This window comes from Martes martes (genome assembly GCF_963455335.1).
Source record: "Martes martes genome assembly, chromosome: 10".
Classification (NCBI taxonomy): Eukaryota; Metazoa; Chordata; class Mammalia; order Carnivora; family Mustelidae; genus Martes; species Martes martes.
This window is the reverse complement of record NC_137898.1, coordinates 41,669,469-41,691,165: the sequence shown is the minus strand read 5'-3', so window position 1 is coordinate 41,691,165 and position 21,697 is coordinate 41,669,469. Positions and strand designations below refer to the sequence as shown.

Below are 21,697 nucleotides of genomic sequence, written 5' to 3'. Positions count from 1 at the left end.
GATATGTGACTCAGTTTCTCCACCTATAAAATGAAAAAAAAATTAGCATGGCAGCAGGAAAGGAAACATGGCACATATGCCAAGAGCCCTCCACTCTCACAGCTTTCAAAAGGGGGAAAAAAAAAACCACTGTCAAAAACATAAGTAGATATACTAAATCAGCCTCCTAAATTGTTGAATGCAATTCATGGTTGCATTTGTTCTGTGACAGGGAATACTGCAAAATTTTCTTCCAAAAACCTATCTCTACCAAATCCAAACTCTCTGTTCCCAACCAGATGTCCCAGTCATGCTACATTCATGTATAGCCCTCCTTTACAAAAAAAAAAAATTATCCAGTATGGATGTTTATGGATAAATGGATAACAAATGGACAAGTATGACCACTTCAGATGCCATTTAACATCCATTCGCTTTTCTTCTCTTAATAGTGACATCTGCTTTCCTTGGGGGCTCTACCTCCTCACCTCCATCCAGGCTTCATTCCATTGGCCACGGTGATGGTCAGAATGTAATCAGAATGAAGAGGTACAACTGGGGATTTTTGTTTGCAATTGTGACCTTTTCTGTTAAACTTGAATCTGGGAGGATGCACTTGATGTCTTGAATGATCTCCTCTCCTCATTTCTTCACCCTGCTCTCTGCCTCTGAGAAACCTAGTCTGCACCATGCAAGTTCCCCCTGACTTCTAGTTGAATTCAGCCAGTTAAAAGTACCAGCAGGAGACCAGAGGGAGGGAGAAGAGAATGTCTGGGGTATCATTCCCCTGACTTCTCCCCAGTGGAGTCTCCTCCACTGAAGATCACAGCTCCTGTGGGACAGTCCTCTCTAAGTTCTGGTGACTCATCATCTCTCCCACCTTTGATCTTTTAAACACGATCCTTTTAGTACACTTACCCTAGATTACCCACTTGGAGTGCCATTAGCTTTCCTGTCTTCGACCCTGGCTGAAACAGAGGGTGAAGGGCTGGAGCTGCTCACATCCTTCAGGTTATCTTGTGAGGTCTGAAAGAAGATCAACTTGAAGGAGACCAGAGTCCAGGCAGCCAGAAGGACTGAGTCCTGGCCCTGTTGGCTAAGACCTGACTCTAGGTTATGCCCACGGCTGTCACGCACACTAATTTTTCATTTGCATGAGCCAGTATATTTTCTTTTTTGCTCCAAGCATTTTGAGGTAGTGTTTCAATTGCTTCAAACAGAGTCTAAATTAAGGTGTAACTAAAAATATAGCTGAAAAGTGAAGATGCACGGATTCTTGACCCTAAAGAATTTCCATCTGAGCCAAACACGGAACGACCCTTCCAGTTCTGTCTCCATGAAGCCCGACCCTACGGCAGATCATATTTCAGGTTTCTGGGAGATTCGGTCTCCCCTACACAATATGTGTGTCCTTACAGTACTCACCTACAATATAGCATGGGTGAGAGTCTCTGCTTCTTGGAGCAAAATAAACCTAATAAAACAGTTCTCATTTTACAGGTAACAAAATGGAGGCCAAGATAATGAACAGACTTCATTTAAGTAAAGGTGATGTCAAACCTGAACTTGCTGCATAGGTCTTCTCACCCAGGATCTTTCCATGTTCCTTTTCCCCTCCTTCCCTTATGCTTTTCTCTCTCCACTGACCATGGACTTTTGTGGCTTAGAACATGTCACATTATCTCAGGGCTTTGATGCTTGCCAACTGTCAGAGAAAAAAAGTCATGGGCTTGTCTTTCTCTGAGTTTCCATCACTTGTCTGTATACTCACTTGGCATTTAGCATGTGCAAAACCCTATGAAGGTTTTGGGGATGCTTGAGAATGTTATCATGTACTTCTTTTTGGCTCCTCAAGTATTATTCATGACTTGCCTTTTCAGGTGAGAGTAATTGTATCTGGTATCTGATTCATCTTGGAAAAATCTATAGTACCTAGCACAGTATTTAGCTCACATTAAAAAATCACTAAGTGTCCATTGGCAAGATTGACTAAAAGGGTTTTAGGCAACTGCTGGCTAAGCCTCGGAAGCAAAATTATGGTGGCTCCAACATGACAGACGTTCACTTCTCTCCCACTGCCCACAGGAGGGCAGACAGTCCAGGCTGGGTAAATGTCTCCGTTCTAGGAAGTCATCCAGGGACTCAGGTTCTAACTTCTTGCTCTGAATGGGCTGGGGTGTTTTCTTCCCATGGTCAGAGCTGGCTCACTAGGTGGCTTATTGGCTCAGTATGCACCACATTCATGTTCTGGCCTAATGATAGGAGGAAAGGGAAAGTGGAGGGAGAGCAGGTAACTTCCTTCTTAAAATGTGATTCAAGGGGCACCTGGGTGGCTCAGTTGGTTAGGCCTCCAACTCTTAATTTTGGCTCAGGTCACGACCTCAGGGCTGTGGGATCAAACCCCAGGACCAGCCCCATGTTCAGCAGGGGGTCTGCTTGTGGATTCTTTCTCTCCTTCTCCCGGCCCCGGCCCCGTTCATGCTTTCTCTCTCAAATAAAAAAATAAATCTTTAAAAAATGCAAAAATAAATGAAATAGAATGTGATTCAAACAGGTACATATTATATCTGCTTGCCACTCATCGGCTAAAACATTGTCACATGGTTACATTGGCTTGCAAGTGATACTGGGAAATACAGAATTTAAATGGACAGCCATGTGGTCAGATATATTGCTAAAAGAAAGATGAGGAGCCATATCATCATTTAACATTCACTAAATGACTAAAATTAAAAAGGTTGATGATACCAAGTGGGTAGGAGTATAAAATGGTGTGTTCAGCTGAGCGAACTCTTCAGTCATTCCTCTCCTAGGTATTTACCTAAGAGTAATAAAAATACATGTCCACAGAAAGACTGGTACAAGAATGTTCATAGGAGCCTTATTCATCATAGCCAAAATCAGGAAACAAACTAAGAGGAGAATAATGTCCATCAAGAGGAGGATAATGCAACCTGTTGTGGGATATTCATACAATGGAATGCCACTCAGCAATACAGAGGAACAAAGTACTGATACATGAAAAAACCAGGGCTGTCTTAACCATTTGGCACAGTAGGTACAGTGCCCAGGCCCATGAGAATGTTCCAATTTCTTTACAATCAGGAGGAAAAAATGAACTTTAAGCCTGAAGAGAACATTTAATTAATGTTAATTAATACAGACATATTTGTATAGTAACACAGATATAAAAGATGAATTTTTAACTTTATTTTTTTATTAAGAAAGGGGCCCATGAGGTCACTAGGGCCTTTGAAGGTCATAATGCAACCCTACAAACAATACGGATGAGTCTTAAAAGCATGTTGAGCAGAAAAACTTGAGGCACCAAAGAGTATACGCTGTACGATTTTATTGAATGAAGTTCTGTAGGAGACAAAACTAATCTGTATTAATAGATCAGAAAATGGTTGCTTCTTGGATGGGGAGGGATTGCCTAGAAAGAGAAATGAAGGTATGATTCCAAGATGACTGAAATGTTCTACATCTTGGTTTAGGTGGGTTACCTAGGCGTATACACAATTGTCTAAAATCATGGAACTGAACTGTTAGGACGGGTGTGTTTTATTGTATAGCAATTATGCCACAACTAAAAAATAATAAGGAAGAGAAGAAGAATGGACAGTAGAGGAAAGTTAATAATCTCTGCAACAGATACGATGAACGAATTCTTGAGACAGGGCTAGCTAACAAGATTTTAAGTTGCATTTTAGTAGAAAAGCTGTAGGGACTAAAGGGAGGGGTCTAAGCACTGTGACAGGCCAGTGGGGAACAAATCACTCTGCTCTGTATCATTCAAGGTTTTTTATTGCAAGCAAGAGAAAGTAGCTCTGGTTAATTTAAGCAGGAAACGAAATTTTTGGAAGAATAACAGAAACTATAAAGAACAGGCTCTGAAAACAGTCTGGAATTAAGGAGGCAAAACACAGAACCGAGCACACCATCAGCTGGCTGACAGATCAGAGGATGCCCTTATCCTATACCTTTGTCCCACCCAGCCAAACCCTATCTCAGGCTTCCACTGCATCTACTTAATACTCCCCGCAAAGCGGAAAAACCTGGATGGCAGTGTCTGATGAACTGAACTCAGGTCTCACCTACATACAATTCCCAAGGAGTTGAGTGAGGTAACAAAGCTTTCACTTGGCTTCTAGAGTGGGAGGTGGGGTCCTGCCTCCCACTTATTTTGGAATTCCCAAAAATAGGGATGGAATTTGAGTCCTGGACAGCCCCAAATAACCAACAACACACTCTGTCTCTGTTGTCTGAACAACAGATATTGTGATTCTATCTCCTTGTGATTCTAACTCCTGTCCAGAACTTCCAAGATCCAGAGCTTGTCTGGTGTAGACTGTTACGTTCTAAACACCGCTGATGTGGCTTGGGAGAGCGAACCACGGGATGGGGTGTGGAAGGTCACCCTGGCTCACCGCCTGGGCCAGGGCAGGGAAACTGGTTATGCTGGTGAGCTATGGCGAGAGCAAGGCTTACACAAGAGAAGTATCTGAAAGGCAGATAGGACAGGACTTGATTAAAATGGGCTGTGGAAAAGCCAGGAAAAGGAGTCAAAGGGGACCGCCCAAATTTCTGACTTGATAGAGGAGGGAGAGGTGAGGAGTGTGAGAATGCATAGGAACAGTGAGACCCACGAGAGGCAAGGAGTAGGTTTGTTCCATCTGTTTGGGGTGGTTGGGTGGCAAAGGTTAAGGTTTTGACGTGCTGAACTTGAGACAGAGTTGTCCAATATACAACTGAAACGTTTTAGAAACCAGCAAAGGTCCGGTCTATTGGCTGAGGCCATGGATGGGGCGAGCTTAGCCTGGGTGGTGACACGAAGCGCGGAAAGAGGGTGCTCGCGATTGCTGACGTTTAGGGGGCGGTCTCCAAGCTCGCGACACCGCCTGGCGCCGCGCACGTGTTGGTGGCGGACCTGGCCCTGCGCCCAAACACCCGTCCGCACCCCGCCCTCCCCCAGGCCCCGCCCCGCTAGGCGGGGCGAGGAAGCGGCGTCGCGGAGTCACCCGAAGACGTAATCGGGTAGGCGCAGACTCTGCTGCTGGAGACCCCCGGGAACACCTGGGAGGGGCACCCGCCAAATGGGGCGAGGGGACAAAGAACCGCGGGGAGGGGGTGAAGCCCGGACAGCCGGGCCCGCGGCGCTGAGCGCGGCGGCGGTGGCGGCTGCGGCCGTGACACTGGTCGCCGCCCTGCTCCTGCTGCGGCGTGAGGACGCGGGGTCGGGGCCTGGCTCCAGGTAACCCCTCCGCGCAGGGGACCGAGCTGGGCCCTTGCACCCCAGTGGGGGGAGGAGGGATGGGGTTGGAACCCGGAGTAGCGTCGGGAACGAGGCCTTTAGATGCCATGGCACCTGGGCGCATTCTCCTGTTAGGGTCCCTTCGGAGGTGTAGATTGGCTCTGGTTCGGGCGATGGCCGGGGTGCCACGCCCTGCGGGTGATTCAGCACTTTCCCCTGGGCCGAGACTGCGGAGAATAACATATCTTTTCCCAGAGCAAATAAACCGCCACTGTTACCCCGGATAAGCAAGGGCCATCCCTTAAACATCCCAAGAACAGCAGCTATCGATGTTATTTCTGCAGCATGGCCGAGACTGAGGCACTGCCGAAGCTTCGGGAAGACTTCAGGATGCAAAATAAATCTGTCTTTATTCTGGGCGCCAGCGGAGAAACCGGCAGAGCGCTCTTAAAAGAAATCTTGGAACAGAGCCTGTTTTCCAAAGTCACGCTCATTGGCCGGAGAAAGCTCACCTTCGATGAAGATGCTTATAAAAATGTGGTGGGTATTTGAGCTGGAACTCAAAAATGTAATAGCAGTGATTCTGCGGAGTGAACATATATTCATGTCTAAAGGCTGAACATTTCCCGGCCTGTGGTGGAGGAGAGGTGATCACAGTGTGGCCCAGAATGGTGTGTGAGAGTCCCTCCTGGAAGCTGGAGTCCTGGTTACAGGCCCGGGTTGGCCTCCCCACTCACTGTATGACCTTGGGCAAAGCCCTTCTCTCCATCTAGACCCCTAGAAGGCCAGCCTGGCTTGTAATGAGGGCTCAGAAGACAGAAGAGCCAGTTTTCAGAGCCATTCAAGCTGGGTTCTGGAGACCACCTGATTACCTGGGGCCATTTTCTCAACCATTTTGCCTGTTTTATTTACCTGCCCACTCAGTATTAATGTCAGTTAATTGCAGGCAAGGTCTATGGCAATAAAGGTGAGATTATTCACCTACAAGAATTGCCGTACCTAACTTCCCAGGGCTGTAGCCTTGTAAGTGGAATATTCTCTTCATTGTCACACTTTCATGGTTCACCAAAGGATACGCCAGACTTCCCCTAAATGTTTGCAGTCTGAGCTCTGTGGAGATCCCTTTCCCCATGTAAAGAGAGTTGTGAAATACAGTAAATTAAACTATAGTGTGATCCCGAGACCCCCATAGCTATAGAAGTTGGTCCCACAGGCTTCACAGGTAGAACATCCCAAACAACAAGTGGTCTCACAAATAAATATTCTTAACCCCTGTAGGTCCATGGTCAGATCATTTTACATCTATTCTGTGTCCATCAGGACTTTTCTGTTCAAAATGGACATCTTTGCTCAGACTTAGTTCATATGTGGTCTTCACATCTGGCTTCATGGAGTGTGTCAAATACCTCTGGTAATTAGAAACTGATACTGAGTTCTGTGCTTTGATAATTGAGTATTGGTGGCATGTCTTTTGGTTATCCACTTAATGGGAACATATTTTTCTTCAGCATGCTCACAGTGCCAGAAAAATCGTTTTGAAAGAGCTGATGGTAGGGAAGGAAAACTACATTTTATTTGAATTCCTGGATGATGAGAACTTCTCAAACTATCTTTTTAAAGTTTCACAACAAAGTTGTGAAGTGACATGGAGGTTCTTTTTTTTTTTTTTTTTTTAAGATTTATTTATTTGTTTGAGAGAGAGAGAGTGAGAGAGTGCATGAGCAGGAGGAGGGTCAGAGGAGAGGGAAAAGCAGACTCCCCGCTGAACTGGGCTTGATCTCCCCATGACCTCAGCCACAAGCAAGAGACGGACCCTTAACTCTCTAAGCCACCCAGGCATCCCTACATGGAGGTTCTTAAATCTGAGTGAGCACAAGAATTACTTAGGATGCTTATTAAAAGTGCATTTTCTGGGGTGCCTGGGTGGCTCAGTCATTAAGTGTCTGCCTTCAGCTCAGGTCATGATCTCAGGGTCCTGGGATCAAGCCCTGCATCAGGCTTCCCTGCTCAGTGCAAAGCCTGCTTTTCTTTCTCCCACTACCCCTGCCTGTATTCCCTCTCTCACTCACTCTCTCTGTGTGTCAAATAAATAAATAAAATCTTTTTTTTTAAAAAAAGCATTTTCTGCTTCAGAAGTATTGGTGTGACACCTCCTAAGATGCCTTTTTATCAAGCACTCACTGGCTGATTCTAACACGGGTGGTTCATGAATTGGACTGAAGGAAAGATTATCATTCCCATTTTATTGCTGGAAAAACTGAGGCATATAACTTGACCAAAATTACATGCTTACTAAGTAGCAGGCTCAAGAGTTGAACCTAGGCCTTTGAGATCCCAAACACCATTACTTGCCCTGACATTGTACTTCACTGGTGTCCCTCCTGGTAGTATAGACAGGTCTTTTATGTTTCCAGAGAGAAAATTATAATTGAACCTGAATTTAGAGATCTGAATCACTTATGGTCCAGTTATGTGTACCATGGACATACAGTGCATTGTTGATTTTGAATTCAGATAATTGCTTTTTAGTGGGAAAAAGATGAGCTTGCAAAAATTTTTTATAATATGATTATGCATTTTCCTTAATTTAACTTCTGTTTAATTATATTATTAAACCTGGTTTGTCTCCCAGCAAAGTATCCATTTGGTGAACAGTACCTGTAACAGTCACTTGCTCATAGGTCTTAAAAACTACCCAGTACCTTATTAATATTGTGTAAGTTATTAAGTGTATCCATGTTTAATATCTAATGCCCCAATTTTTTGCCACTCTGCACCAGTGCCACTCTAGCTCTATCAGAGGTTTCTTAGTAGGTAAAATAAGCACTCTGTGGAATTATGATTCTCGTGCCGTAGGAATCTGCCCTACTAAATAGACGTGCATGGAAAAGATAGAAGAAGAATGGCAGGAGAAAGAGATGCCAGAGCAGAGAACTTGCAAAGTTTGATGATAAATGAGAAGCCTGTTTAGTAATGTTCTGTAATTTATTCTTTAAATCTAGAGGAGTATTTTTTCCCCTCTTTTTTAATAACATCAAGTTATATACAGCTGTGTCCTTGTTGTCTAGAATCAAGAAGTGGTGGACTTTGAGAAGTTGGATGACTACGCTTCTGCCTTTCAAGGTCATGATGTTGGATTTTGTTGCCTGGGTACTACCAGAAAAAAAGCCGGGGCGGTAAGGAAGACATAGACCCCTTTCTCTTTCGCTGGCTGGTAATGTCAACGATTCCTTTCTTGCTTACTCTTTTTCTTTACATCCGTAGTGCCGACATGTAATAAGCTCTTATCATTTACGATTTCATATACTGCCGTAGCCTTTGCTGTACTTTGAATAGTACTGATAAATTCATCTTTCCTTCAAAGTAACCCTTGAGTTCAGGCCTTCGTGCTGGAGACATCATAAATATTTACAAGGTCTTGCCTCTTACAAATATTGCTGTCTTTACATCCCCTGACTAAGGCAAACCATTATGTCTGAGTAAAAGTAACTGGCTCATGCTGTTAGCAATAAGCTTTTTTTTTTCTTATAAATGTTTTAAATTTAAAGCGTTCTCTCTCACATGAATGATTTACATCAACCTATTTTCATGCCAAGTTTTAAACTTAAGATACAGAACATCAGAACAGAGGCACGATTCAGCTAGCCATTAGTGATGACTCAGCCTTTAGTGGTGATTCAGCCCTAACTGACGCAGAACTGTTCTAATCCACGTTTTATCTTCTTTTTGATGGTGTTCTAAATCACTTCTGCCTCTGTCCAGAAGTCCTAGGTTACTATCTAGTTAAAAGTCATTGCTTACGGGCGTCTGGGTGGCTCAGTGGGTTAAGCCTCTGCCTTTGGCTCAGGTCGTGGTCTCAGGGTCATAGCATCAAGCCCCCCATCGGGCTCTCTGCTCAGCAGGGAGCCTGCTTCCCCCCCTCTCTCTGCCTGCCTCTCTACCTACTTGTGATCTCTCCCTCTGTCAAATAAATAAATAAAATCTTAAAAAAAAAAAAAAGTCATCCCTTACTATGTAGATCCTCAGCAAGTGTTACTACATCTTAATTTATACCTTGACTATAGTTTATTCCTCTGGCAGGAGATTGTCAGAGCTAAATGTGTTTATTTATTTATTTATTTATTTATTAGAGAGTGCAAGAGTGAAAGTGGCAGGGGAGGGAGATGGGAGTGGCAGAGAGACAGGGAGAGAATCCCAAATGGGCTCCATGCCCATTGCGGAGCCCCGAAGTGGGACTCGATCTCACAACCCTGAGATCATGACCTGAGCCGAAAGCAAGAGTTGGATGCTTAACGGACTGAGCCACACAGGTGCCTAAATGTGTCTATTAAATATGCAGGACCATGATGTTGCCGTGGGGCCTTATCATAGATTTATAAACAGGCGCGTGTATCAGACTCATTAGGAGGGCATGTGGTTAAGAACTGTTGGTTCATATCAACTAAGGAGTTCAGCTCAGATGTATTTCTCTGGCCCTGTTGGTGATTCAAAGAATATTCTATTTATGCTTTTGGTAGGGATGTATTTCCAAATCTTCTGCGGTTCTGTCATGTCCACTTTGGAACCCAGCTGGGTTTTGAGCTCTGTGCTGGGAAGTCTGGATTATAGAGAAGTTTAATCTCCCAGGAATTAGCACATTGTGTCTCCTAGAAAGGGTCATTTTCCTGCTCAGCATCTAGTATAGTTTCTGTCCCAGAAGAGTCACAAGCAGTGTGCCCTCCAAAAAGCATTGAAAAACTTTTGTTCTAGTACACCGCAAGTTGAACTGTCTGAAGTGCTAGCCTGATTTTGGCAGTGACTCAGCAAAATAAAAACCACTGCATTAGGCATAGAGCAGTTGATTTTCATGACATAAGGCAAATCTCATTATAGGGTGCCCCAAGAAAAAGTCTAAATTGCTTTGTTGCACTGAAATTGTGTAAAGCAATTTTAATCAGAGGAATCTGATATCTTCCCTCTCCAGACTATTTTTTTTTTAAGATGGAGTTGGTTCCCCACCCCTCAGGCTCCAAAATCAGTTTGAAAAGATAACAGGATTAATGGGTAAGCAGAGAAAAAAACTAGTAAGCCAAACGTAATCTCAGAAATGAGTTGGGGTTTAAATGGTTCAAGAGGATAGTGACAGAAAGTAAGCTGACATTTCTTCCAGAAAGTCTTTTTTAAAGAAATTTGATGCTAATTTAGGTTGGATGCAATACAAAATTTGGAGGTTGTGATAACTTTAGGCAATTCAAAAGAGGTGACAGTTCACAGATGGCTAGGTAGTAATAGTTGTTTGATGGGGACTGTGGGTTTCCAAGCTCATCCTACTGGTATTCTGGGTCGGCAGCCCTGTCTACAGAAAAAAGAGCTCATCAGGTAGATACCAAGAAGCTGGTACAAGCCTGGTGTCATTCTGGAGCTGTTTTGTAACTGGAACATCCCGCAGTTTACCTTAGCAATAGGACTTTCCAGTATAGAAATGTCAAGAAATTCCGGGTTTCTGTCTCATTATTGACACCCTCTGAGTAGCCATCTTGTTTCTCTGTGATCTTCAGTGTGTGAATTTGCTGGGGCTCTTATAACAAAGCACCATACCTAGGGTGGCTTAAACAGCAGGAATTTAGTGTCTCACAGCTCTAGGGGCTTGAAGTCTGAGACCAAGGTGTTGGCAGCTTTGGTTCCCCTGAGGGCTGGGAGGGAAGGATCTTCCAGGCTTCTCTTCTTGACTCATAGATGACATAGATGACCTCCTTCTATGTGTAACTCTTCATTCAGTGTTTTTCCCAAGTACGTCTGGGATATTGGGCTCTGTCCAAATATCTCCTTTTTACAACAGCCCTAGTCCAAGTAGATTAAGAACCACCCTACTCAGTATGACCTCACCTTAACTTAATGTCACCAGCAATGACACCATTTCCAAATAAGGTCACACTCTGAGATACTAGAACTCATGATTTCAACGTGGGAGTTTTGGGGAAAACATTACAACCCATAAAGTTCAGTCTTCTCAGATTTCCTCTGAAACTGGTGTAGGGATAGGTCTGTTGGCCCTTTCAGCTGTTTGGAAAACCATTTCTTTAAATCGTGTTAGATGCTGATCTTTCTCACATCCACAGGCCCCAGCTCTCCAGTCCGTGCAGTGGCTTCCTTACTTGGCCCCAGATCTACTGGGTCTGAATCTCCAAGGCTGGAAATTTGGCAACTATTTGTAGCATCTTGGGAGATTTAGACGAAACCAACCATCCTCTTGTTGGAGCTGCTTTCACAAGGCATTAGGGTGTGTTAGTCTTCCTCTCCTGCTGCTTTTCTATGTACTGGAGTCCCAGATGGCCTTCAACTGGCTTTAAGAAGCAACTTGTGTGCAAGTAAAGGTTGCAATACCCTTTGAAGACATTGGCTTGGGGTGTAGAGCAGAAACTCGCAGATGTCACTGAGAATAGCATTTTCTCCTTATTTGTATTCAGAGAAGGATGTGGCTAGTGAGTTCGAGGTGGTATCATAAGGTTTTGCCTCTCCATTGGCTTCCTCGCAGTCCAGGTTCTTGGATTCTGTTGAGTGGACAATGCCAGTAATGTGATTAAAGCAGCCATTGTAACATTCATGAAGCCTTGTTAGAGTCTCCTGGCTTCTGATTCTAATGAAACATCCTTCAAATCCAGGGGTTTGCGGACCAAGGCTGTGGGCCACATACAGCCTTTGTGTTTTTGTATAGCCCATGGAGCTAAGAAGATTTTTGTATTTTCAAATGGCTAAAAAATATCAAAAGGGGAATAATATGTCATGTGAAAATTTAAGAAATTCCAATTTCAGTATCGATAAAGTTTTATTGGAACACTACTACTCTCATTACTTTATGTATTATCTGTGGCTGCTGTGATGGCAGAGCTGTGTTGCTATAACAGAAACCTGCAAATCTGAAAGGGTTTGCTCTCTCATCCTTTATGAGAAAAGCTTGCTGCTGTTGTAATGTGTACCATTTGATTCGATGTCTAGAAGGGGGCTTGTGAAGTCATAGGGCCTCTGTGGCTTGAGCCTGTGGTTGGATACCAAATAGCCATGGGACCTTGGGTGAGCTGGGTCGCTCCCATGGGCAGGTGCCTCCTCGTCAGTACTGAGAAAGAGGTGGCCACTGAGACTCCCTTTAGTCTGCAGAATTCTTTGACTTCCATCACCCAGAGAAAAGAAGACCCCACATGGAAACATTATGTGAGAACATAAGAGATAGACTCAGGAACCTTAGTTATCTGTTTGATTTTCTTTTTATATCCAGAGCTTTTTCCCTAACCAGGATCTTGGTTCTACCACTGTACATCAAATAGAGAGATGCTCTCCAGAAACACCAACAAATGAGGTCTTGGATTATACCATTTGTTGTTTTTCTGCATCTCTGTCTTCTAGTCTAATTTATAGGCCTGGGTTGAAATGGGAGTAAAGCAGAAAGGAATCTGAAGCAGGAATGTGGCTAAGTGCGCCCCTTTACAGAAGGACAGATCCTTCCTCCTTGGAAAAGGAAGCCCCGGATGTTGAGTCACTGTGGGGTGCTCTCTGGTCATGCCCGTCAGTGCTGAAATACCTCATTAGGAGAGGTTGTTTGTAAGCTGGTGTGTTCCTAGTTTATAGGCATGTGTAAAGAAGATTAGAAGAAATACTTAGTAGTATTTCTTAAAGAATTTCTTAAGTAGTATTTCTTAAAGTAGTACTTGGATTTTAATAAGATTTAAAGAGTAAATGGTTTGTGGAGCCTGTGGAGATTCTGCCAAGTTGTATTACGTTGTGTTTATTCTTTCGAGCGGGTGCTGGGAAAGGAAATTTATAGTAGGAACTTACTTAATCAGTTCCTTTTTCTGGAAGAAGCTCTGATTCCTAGCTTAAAATAAGACACACTGAGTAAAGAATCATAAAGACACTGCAACAGAATGGTTGTAATGCTCTCAGAAGAGATGTCTTTTCTCTTGCCATATGGTTTGGGAAACTAAATATGGTTTTTCTGGGAAAACACATGAAAACTGTGTTTCTGGGTTATGAAATAGCTTGTTTTAGCTTGTTTCTTCTTCTGTTGTTGTTGTTGTTGTTGTTGTTTTTATCTGCACCGCTAGAGAACAAGAAAGGAAGTTAATTAGATTTTAAAGACAGCTTCCTTCTATCTCTAAATGGAATCTTCCTCACTGCAGAGAAAATTAGTGTGTGTCGGTATCTCCAAGTCTGTCACCAGGATCCACGCTTAAGTTTGGTTTCTAAGTCCTTGAAAGCCGTTGACCCCTCTGCTTTTGAGTTTCATTCATCAGCTAAAAGGCCACGCATCAGGGTGGGGGAAGTGAAATTCAAAAATTGTGGGCTTGGAAAAATGCGTATTTATAATTAGCTTGGGGGCTCAGAGGATTTGTGAAATCATTTTGGATTAACAGCCATTGATTGCTAATAAAACAATATTTAGCTTTGTCCAGAGAACAGCAGTGGAGAAAGGTATGGGCACCTCATCAACAGGGCCCATTGAACAGGGATGACGGGCCCAGTGTGGGGGTCTGCGCAGCAGCGTGGGCGCTCGTCCTTCACGGAGCGGTTGTCAGTTGTTAGCCAGGCCCGTGAAAGGAAGGACGCCAGAGTCTGATGGCTAGGGTGGTATTGACGTGCTCTCGCTGACTAATCAGATTGAAAAAGTCCCATGGCATTTATGTCACTTTAATTTTCATCAAACAATTGGAGATGGCAGGACTCTATTAAGAAGAGGTTGATCCAGAACTAAAGCCAAATAAATTAGGGTCTCAGTTTAATCAAATTATCCCTTTACTGGCCCTGGATTAAGGGAGAGAGACAGCGTCGGTCCAGGGACTTGTGATTGGCTGAATCTTTCCTTTATTTTTTAAAGAAGCTGATGAAAGGAAAAAAAAGCATTTTATCAGAGACAACTATGATGACGCTTCCAAGAAATAGGGCTAAAACAGCAGCAACAATGAAAAGGAATTGATTTCACCAGTCAACGCTGTGATTTCATTGTGAATAACAGACCTGTTCTCGGAATCAGAGTTTGGGGATTCCTTCAGCACATGTAAAATCTCAATTCGGAGACTGGCTCTGAGGAGACTCAGGGCCCTCCCTGAGGGGCAGGGCAGAAACGCGGTTTGCTTCACACAGGTGTGGAAGAGCAGCACCGTGAGTTGGAGTCAGTGCGTAGGCGAGTCTGTTGTGAGGCTCAAACGTGGACGTGTACAACATGGAAAAAGGGGTGGTGATGTGTGGTGACCAGTGACGTTTATGTTACGCCAAGTGAGACCTAACACTGCTCTGCAGGTAGCGGGTGTGGTTAAAAATATACTGTCACTGCTGACAGGAGGACAGGAGAGGCTTTTGGGGTTCAGGATGACATTCTAGTTCTTGATCTGGGGGTTGCTTACAGAGGGTGTTCAGTTGATGAAAAGTCACCGAGCTCTATACTTACAATATGCTTACTTTTCTTTTATGACTGACTTCCACACAAATCTGGAAAAGTTTGGGCCTGTTGTTTTAAAATTGAAATCTGATTAGTTTCCTATTGCTGCTGTAACAAATTGCCTCAACTTTAGTGGCTTAAAACAATATAAATGTATCATCTTACAGTTCTATAAGTAAGAAATGCAACATGGATTTTGCTGAGGTAAAATCAAGGGGTTGACAGGGCTGTATTCCCTTCTGGAGGCTCTGGGTGGGGGGGCGAATCCATTCTGTTACATTTTCCAGCTTCTAGGGGCCGCCTGCGTTCCCTGGTGTGCAGTCCCCTCCCTCCCTCTTCAGGGCCAGGAACAGGGGACTGAGTACTCCTCACACTGCATAGCTCATCCCTTCTCTTCCGCTTCCCTTTTCCACCTTTAAGGACTCTTGTGATTACATTGGGCCCAGTTGGATCACACAGAATAACCTTATTTTAAGGTCAGCTGATTAGAAACCTTAATTCCCCCTGCAGCCTGAACTTCCCTTTGCTGTATAACCTAACGTATTCACAGGTACGGGGATGGGCACACAGACATCTTTGTGGGGCCACCCCAGTTATGAGTGAGCCCTCTGCATTAGCTGCAGGCAGTGTGAGATGAGCAGGAACTGGGCACAGTGGAGAGCATGACTCAGAAGCAAGAATCAGCATTCCGCTCTCAGCTTTCTCTTCCGACCAGACGTTCACCAGATCACTGGACCTTGTTTTCACATCTCCCAATGAAGCGGTTGGATATGGTGTTTCCGGAGGTGCAAGACCCACCTCTCCTTATGAAATAAAACATTTAGGATCAATAAGTCCCCTAGGGTAAATCTTGAACTAAAAAAAATCATTACGGTGGTAACATAGTCTTCCGATTTGGAATCATCCTTATAGAAAACCTCATTATGTAGTTGTAGGTCTAAAGTTTACTAGGCTTTAGACTCCTCTCCAGCACTCTGGATTTTGAGGATGCCAGCATTGGTGGTGGTCCTGAGAGGCTGTTGCTTCCGGCTTTCCCTCGTCTGGGTACAGGCATGTGTCCCTCCATTAGGCCCTGGAAGTGAGTTTACATTCTACTGTTTGCACCATTCTCCCCTCTCCCATTTATTGCCACTTAGTTTTTTTTGTTTTGTTTTGTTTTGTTTCCTAACTGGATTTGCCTTTCTCTGCTTTCATTGGGCTTTTATTCATCTGTTTAAATCTTTTGAGATTACCTGTCATGTGTTGCGCATACACTAATGCTGAGATATGAATTGAGAAGAAATACCCTACCAGTACACTCACCCAACTGAGTCTAGACCAGGGGTCCCCAAACATTCTTGATTATATACCCATCAGTAAAAAAAGTGAGGATTCACTCTTTCCTGGTATATGAAGTATATTGTAAAACATACACAAAAGTGGGAAATTAAATGGACTTTGTTCTGATAGTGCCTGGATAGTGTTCTCAGCTATGCCACAAGACCCCTGCCCATTAGAGCTGACACAGAGAAAATTGAGAATCGGTAAGTGACTAAAAGACAAAGAGATGTGTGACTTCAAGCCATTTCTTAGCCTGGTCTTATTATTCCTTTTGTTCCTTGCAGATTTGTTTGGTGTTTGTGTCTCAATGTCACTGTTCTTATTATTTCACTGGCCTTGCTGCCGCAGCTGGGCTCTCTGTCCTGAGGATCACACTTGGAGCGTTTCCCGGAGCCTCTGCTTGGACGCATTTTATTTAGATTCCTGTTCCCCTGCAGGCCTCCTAGCCTGTCGCCCAACCTGAGTAGTCATCTTTAAGATGAACTCATAGCTTTTTGGAAATAACTCACACCCTTTTTCCCCCTCAGGAAGGATTTGTTCGTGTCGATCGAGATTATGTCCTCAAGTCTGCAGAGCTGGCAAAAGCTGGAGGGTGCAAACATTTTAACTTGCTGTCCTCTAAGGGAGCTGATAAGTCAAGCAGTTTTTTATATCTGCAAGTTAAGGTTTGTGCACGTTTCTGTCTTTCATATACTTTGGAGAACCCTGGCTAATTGGCAATACTAAGTAATGTAAAATGTTAAGTGATGCAGAAATGCACTATGTTATCCATTTTTTCATAGCAGCAGGTACTGTTTTTTGCATGGATATATTTTGTAAACAGGAGTGATTTGAAATCCAATGTCTTTCCCTGTGTTGATTATTTGATAATCACAAAATCAGTTGTGACAGCTCTGGTCTTGAATGGCAGAATGGAATCTTAGTATTAGAAGAGACTTTGAGGCAGTGATTCTTAAACTTTCCCAGAGTAGGTGATATTGTAGTATTGGTTGTGGCTCTTACCTCAAGGTAACTCTAATCTGCTTCTTTGGGGATTCCCCAAGGCTAGCCCCAAGTTTGGTAATTTGATAGAAGGTCTCGCAAGACACCACATATAGTTATATTCATAGCTATGATTTATTACAATAAAAGGCTGCGAAGCCCAAAGTCAGTAAAGAGAAGGAGTGCATGGAGTGAAGTCCAGAGGAAATGGGTGTGAGCTTCCAACAGTCTTCTCTCAATAGAGTCGCACATGCTTAATTTCTTCAGCAATGAGTGTTGAGAAATGAGAAAAATTTGCCTGAGCACTGGAGTTCAGTTTTGATGGAGTCAATTACATTGGCACCTTGAGTGTGGAAAAAAAATTATAAACTTCCAGAGGGAAAGCAAATGTTCAACATAAGCCACATAATTTGTACAAATAGCTTAGGCAATATAAACCACCCTATCAGTTAGGAAATGATGGGGACACTCCTGAAATCCAAGTTCCCAGACACAAACCAAAGGTCACCTTGCAGGCAGACCTTTCTAAGGTAACAATGTCCGCCTGCTATGTTAACTCTTCTATGCACCCTGCTAATAGAGACAGAACCTATCTTCATAAAAGCTAAGAGATCTGTCCACATAAACACTGGTATATGAATGGTCGAGGCAGCATTATTCACAATAGCCAGAGTAGAAACAACACAAATATCCATCAGCTGATGAATGGTTGAATAAAATCTGATACATATATAGGAAAGAATATTAGTCACCCGTAAAAAGGCATGATCCATGCTATAAGATGGGTGAACCTTAAAAACATTATGCTAAAAGAGAGAGTCCGGTCACAAAAGGCCACAAGTTGTAGAATTCTGTGTATATGAAATATCCAGAATAGGCAAATATAGAGACAGGAAGATTAATGGTTGGCTAGGGCTGGTGGGGAGGGGATGGGAGTAAGTGCTAGTTGGTGTAGCGTTTTTTGCAGGGGGGTGAAGAAATAATTCTAAACTTAGGTTGTGGTGAAGTATATCTGTGAATATACTAAAAAACATTAATTTTTAATGAATTTTTTAAAAAGCTACCCAAGATGATGTGACGTGTCAGGTGAGGCACCAAATGAACAGTATGAACAGGCCAAGAAAGAGGAGAGCGTGCCACTGAATTCGCAAGGCCTTCAGGTGTCCCTGTGGCCTGAGCTCCTCTGGCACTTCTGTTCTTAGAGATGCCTGGCATGAAAATTCATGGTTTGTTTAACAAATTTAATTTAAAGCCATCGTATAGATGTAATCTCACTGTCTCTTGAAATCCGATGGGATTTGTAAGGAAGACAGTAACAGAGAGAGTCTGTGCATCTTCTGACCCACTGGAACTATCTAGAAACCAGAAAAGGGTTGATGTTCATCAGCCTGCAATGTTAATTCCAGATTAAGGAGAAGTTACTCACTGATGGCTGAGCTCCTAACAGGTTACCTACTCTCTGGATCTGTTCTAAAATCAGTCACATGAGAGGCCGGACTGACTGGGCAGCCATCCTCTCATTCAGGACATCTTTTATAACTCTTTACTGCCTATCGGGATAAACGATCTCTTCCTTAACTTCCCAGATTCGAAAATTCCCGATAACAATATTTACAATTGTTGAGACCCGCAGAAGCAGATTATCTTCAAACCCCCAAGTTATTCCCTTCATAAGCATTACGGTAAATTGGTCTTCTTGATTAAATACGAGTGGTTTTTATTAACAGGGAGAAGTGGAAGCGAGGGTTGAAGAATTACAGTTTGATCGTTACTCTGTCTTTAGGCCTGGGTAAGTATTCATACTTCCTAATAGTACGCTACTGTTCGTTATTCCCTAGAAGTTAGTTTTTCATGTGAAGAGGTTGACAACTAGGGTATCTAAGGTATGAAAAAAGTTGTTTAGAGTTGAATTGCTCCTCTGAAGAACATGCCTTCTGGCTTTGAAGGAAAGGGTAGACCATTTGTTGGTGCCAGGTTCAGAGTAGTCTGGAATTTCCTGGGTCGCTTTTGCTGCCTTAAAAAAAAAAAAAATCCTCTTCATTCGCCAAATAAAACCTTTCACGCATTGTATTAATCTGTTTAGGCTGCCGTAACAGAATAACACCACAGACTGGGTGGCATAAGCAACAGAAATTTATTTTCTCGGAATTCTCGAGGGTAGAATCCAAAGTTAAGTTGCCTTCAGAGTCCATGTCTGCTGAGGCCTCTCTTCCTGGTTTGTAGATGGCCTCCTCTCTGTGCCCTGACATGGTCTTTCCTCTGTGTGTGTGTGGAGAGGTATCTGAAATCTCTCCCTCTCCTGTAAGGATACCCATCCTGTCAGATCAAGGTCCCACCCTTGTGACCTAAACTAATCCGAATTACCCCATAAACGCACTGTTTTCAAATACAGCCTCACTGGGGGTTAGAGCTTCAACATGAATTTGGTGGGCACAGTACAGTTCATAACACCCTGTATGGTCTGAAGACAATAAACCATCTCTTCCTCTGCTTTTCTTTTTCTCTTTAGAGTTCTGCTGTGTGATAGGCAAGAATCTCGCCCAGGGGAGTGGTTGGTTAGGAAATTCTTTGGCTCCTTACCAGAATCTTGGGCCAGTGGGCACTCTGTGCCAGTGACGACTGTGGTTAGGGCAATGCTGAACAACGCTGTGAACCCAAGTGGCAAGAAGAAGGAACTTCTCGATAATAAGGCCATCCATGACCTGGGGAAATCCGATAGCTCTCTCACGCCATGACCGTACCGGAGAAACACTTTCTACTGGAACTCAACACCCACTGCCTAATTGGTACTTTCAGGGTCTAAAAAAAGTCAGTGTGCTTTAACTGTGGTTTCCCTAGTTTCAGCTGCCGGATCCAGTAACAAATTACTGTGTCCTGCACCAGCAGTGAGGAGCCTGGTCGGTACATTGCCCAGGGATACATCGATACATTGCCCAGGGAGCTTTTCAAAAACAGAGATCCATAGGCTGTACCTCAAACCTCTGAAGCAGAATCTTCAGGGCATGAGCACAGGAACCTGTTGTTTTTCTTAAAGCTTCCCCTAGTGGTTCTGGTGCCACTGGTGGGGAGGCCCGCTTTGAAAGGCTTGTCTGCACAAATCTTATATGTTATGCAGATGATTTCTGTTCTAAAATTGTCATTTGTGTCTTTGAGTTACCCACTGCTGACTGCCGTTATTTGTATCAGGGGCATCTTGCCTTACTACTTCTTTACGATGTATAATAAAAGCCATTATATAACCGAGCTTGTAAAATTCATGGGAGAATTAAATATAGGAAGGAAGATAAATGGATAAGTCCTGGGTGATCATTAGGAAATGTCTAAGTGTCAGTGCTGATACGCAGCATTTTGGCCAGTGGAATGACAGAATAGAGCTAGTATTTATCCAGTACTGGCTAAGTACCAGCCTTTACTCTCTGTCTTGTAACCCTCCACAATCCTTACAGTCCTTACAGGTGCTACTATCATCCCCATGTCTCAGATGGGGAACTGGAGCTCATTGTGGTTAAGTGCGTTGCTCAAGGGACCAAAGCTGAAGACCAGAAGCTGGGAGTGGCAAAGCCAGGATTCTAACCCGAATCAGCCTGACCCATAGCTTGTATTATTTTTAACCACTCTCCAAAAGCCTCTGGTAGCCGTGTATTTCCGGGAAGTAACAGTTAACAGTGACTGGATGAGTACTTGCTATGGATGAATAAAATTGAAATATTTATTTCTTTTATAGGGTCTAGGATCCCAGTAGTGATTAACCACAAAAAGTTCACATAGCCAGTAGAAGTGTATGTCAAAGTGCCACACTTTAAAAACTATGGAAAAGGAAAGAAAGATGTGGAAGGAGGGTCAAAGTCGACTAGCTAGTGTTAATTTCCATCCACGAACAAAGGTTAGTGGTGAAACCTGTCTTAATGTCTATGCTGAGAGAGACAGTGATTTGAATGATTCAGTCCATTTTTACCGGGTCTGTAGTATGCCAGGTACATTTCAAGCTTCAGGAGACACCAGAGGATAAAGGCCATCCCCTTTAATTGGGGGTATATATCCGTAGAAGGGATTGGACAGTCCCATTGTCAGTCACCCAGGAAAGAGACGTATTTTAGGAAGGGGTGGGGTCTTAGGATGTGGACTTTAGGAAGGAGATGGAACATTTCTCCTGCCAGGCAGGGGTTCCAAAGAACAGCATGAAGTGAGGGGACCCCATGAGGACATCCTGAGGCCTGTGGGCTCTAAAAGCAGCTAGCCCCAGTGGCCAATTTTAACTTATTCTCTCTCTGTTATTTCCTTACCCACCAAACCTTCCGTCAGGTCATGTTTAACTTTTTGTTCTGGCCTCAATAGTGAGATGGGATGTTAGGGGGAGGGTCAGTCTGTGTTCGTCTTTGGAGTAGAGAGGAAGGTGGCTTCTTCCCAAGCCCAGCATCGTGGTGAGACACAAACTTAAGAGACAAGATTCTGGCTCAGTCACCCTTCTAGACTGTGGGTTACTTACTTTAGTGTTGACTGGGTGTTACAAAGGAATTTAGCAGATTTCCCTCCAAATGTTACAGACACAGGGAGATGATGGCCTATGCTGGAGAAGGAGTTTATGTTGGAAGGATGAAGCAAAAAGGTAGATGGGCCCAGGTTACAAAAGGCCTTGAATTCATTCACCATACTGAATGCTTCCTATGCTCCTGGACACACAGGAAGTATGGATACATCAGTGAACAGTAAGTCTAACCTGTTGGAGCCAGCAGCTATCCCGGCAGTATAAGGAC

General features: G+C 43.6%; 1 protein-coding gene across 2 annotated transcripts; it reads left to right on the top strand.

Moving 5' to 3' along the window:
• The first annotated feature begins 4,810 nt into the window (after positions 1–4,810).
• On the top strand, positions 4,811–20,184 carry HTATIP2 (HIV-1 Tat interactive protein 2). Of its 2 annotated transcripts, none has more exons than XM_080815838.1 (6): positions 4,811–5,016; positions 5,578–5,773; positions 8,302–8,409; positions 16,490–16,627; positions 18,671–18,732; positions 19,453–20,184. In XM_080815838.1, exons 2-6 carry the CDS (start codon positions 5,579–5,581, stop codon positions 19,676–19,678), a joined length of 729 nt encoding a protein of 242 aa, XP_080671964.1. In that variant the 5' UTR covers positions 4,811–5,016; position 5,578; the 3' UTR covers positions 19,679–20,184. The 2 variants fall into 2 exon arrangements, with proteins under 2 accessions (XP_080671964.1, XP_080671963.1); XM_080815837.1 differs by having other exon boundaries at positions 5,003–5,233.
• Positions 20,185–21,697: the final 1,513 nt, after the last annotated feature.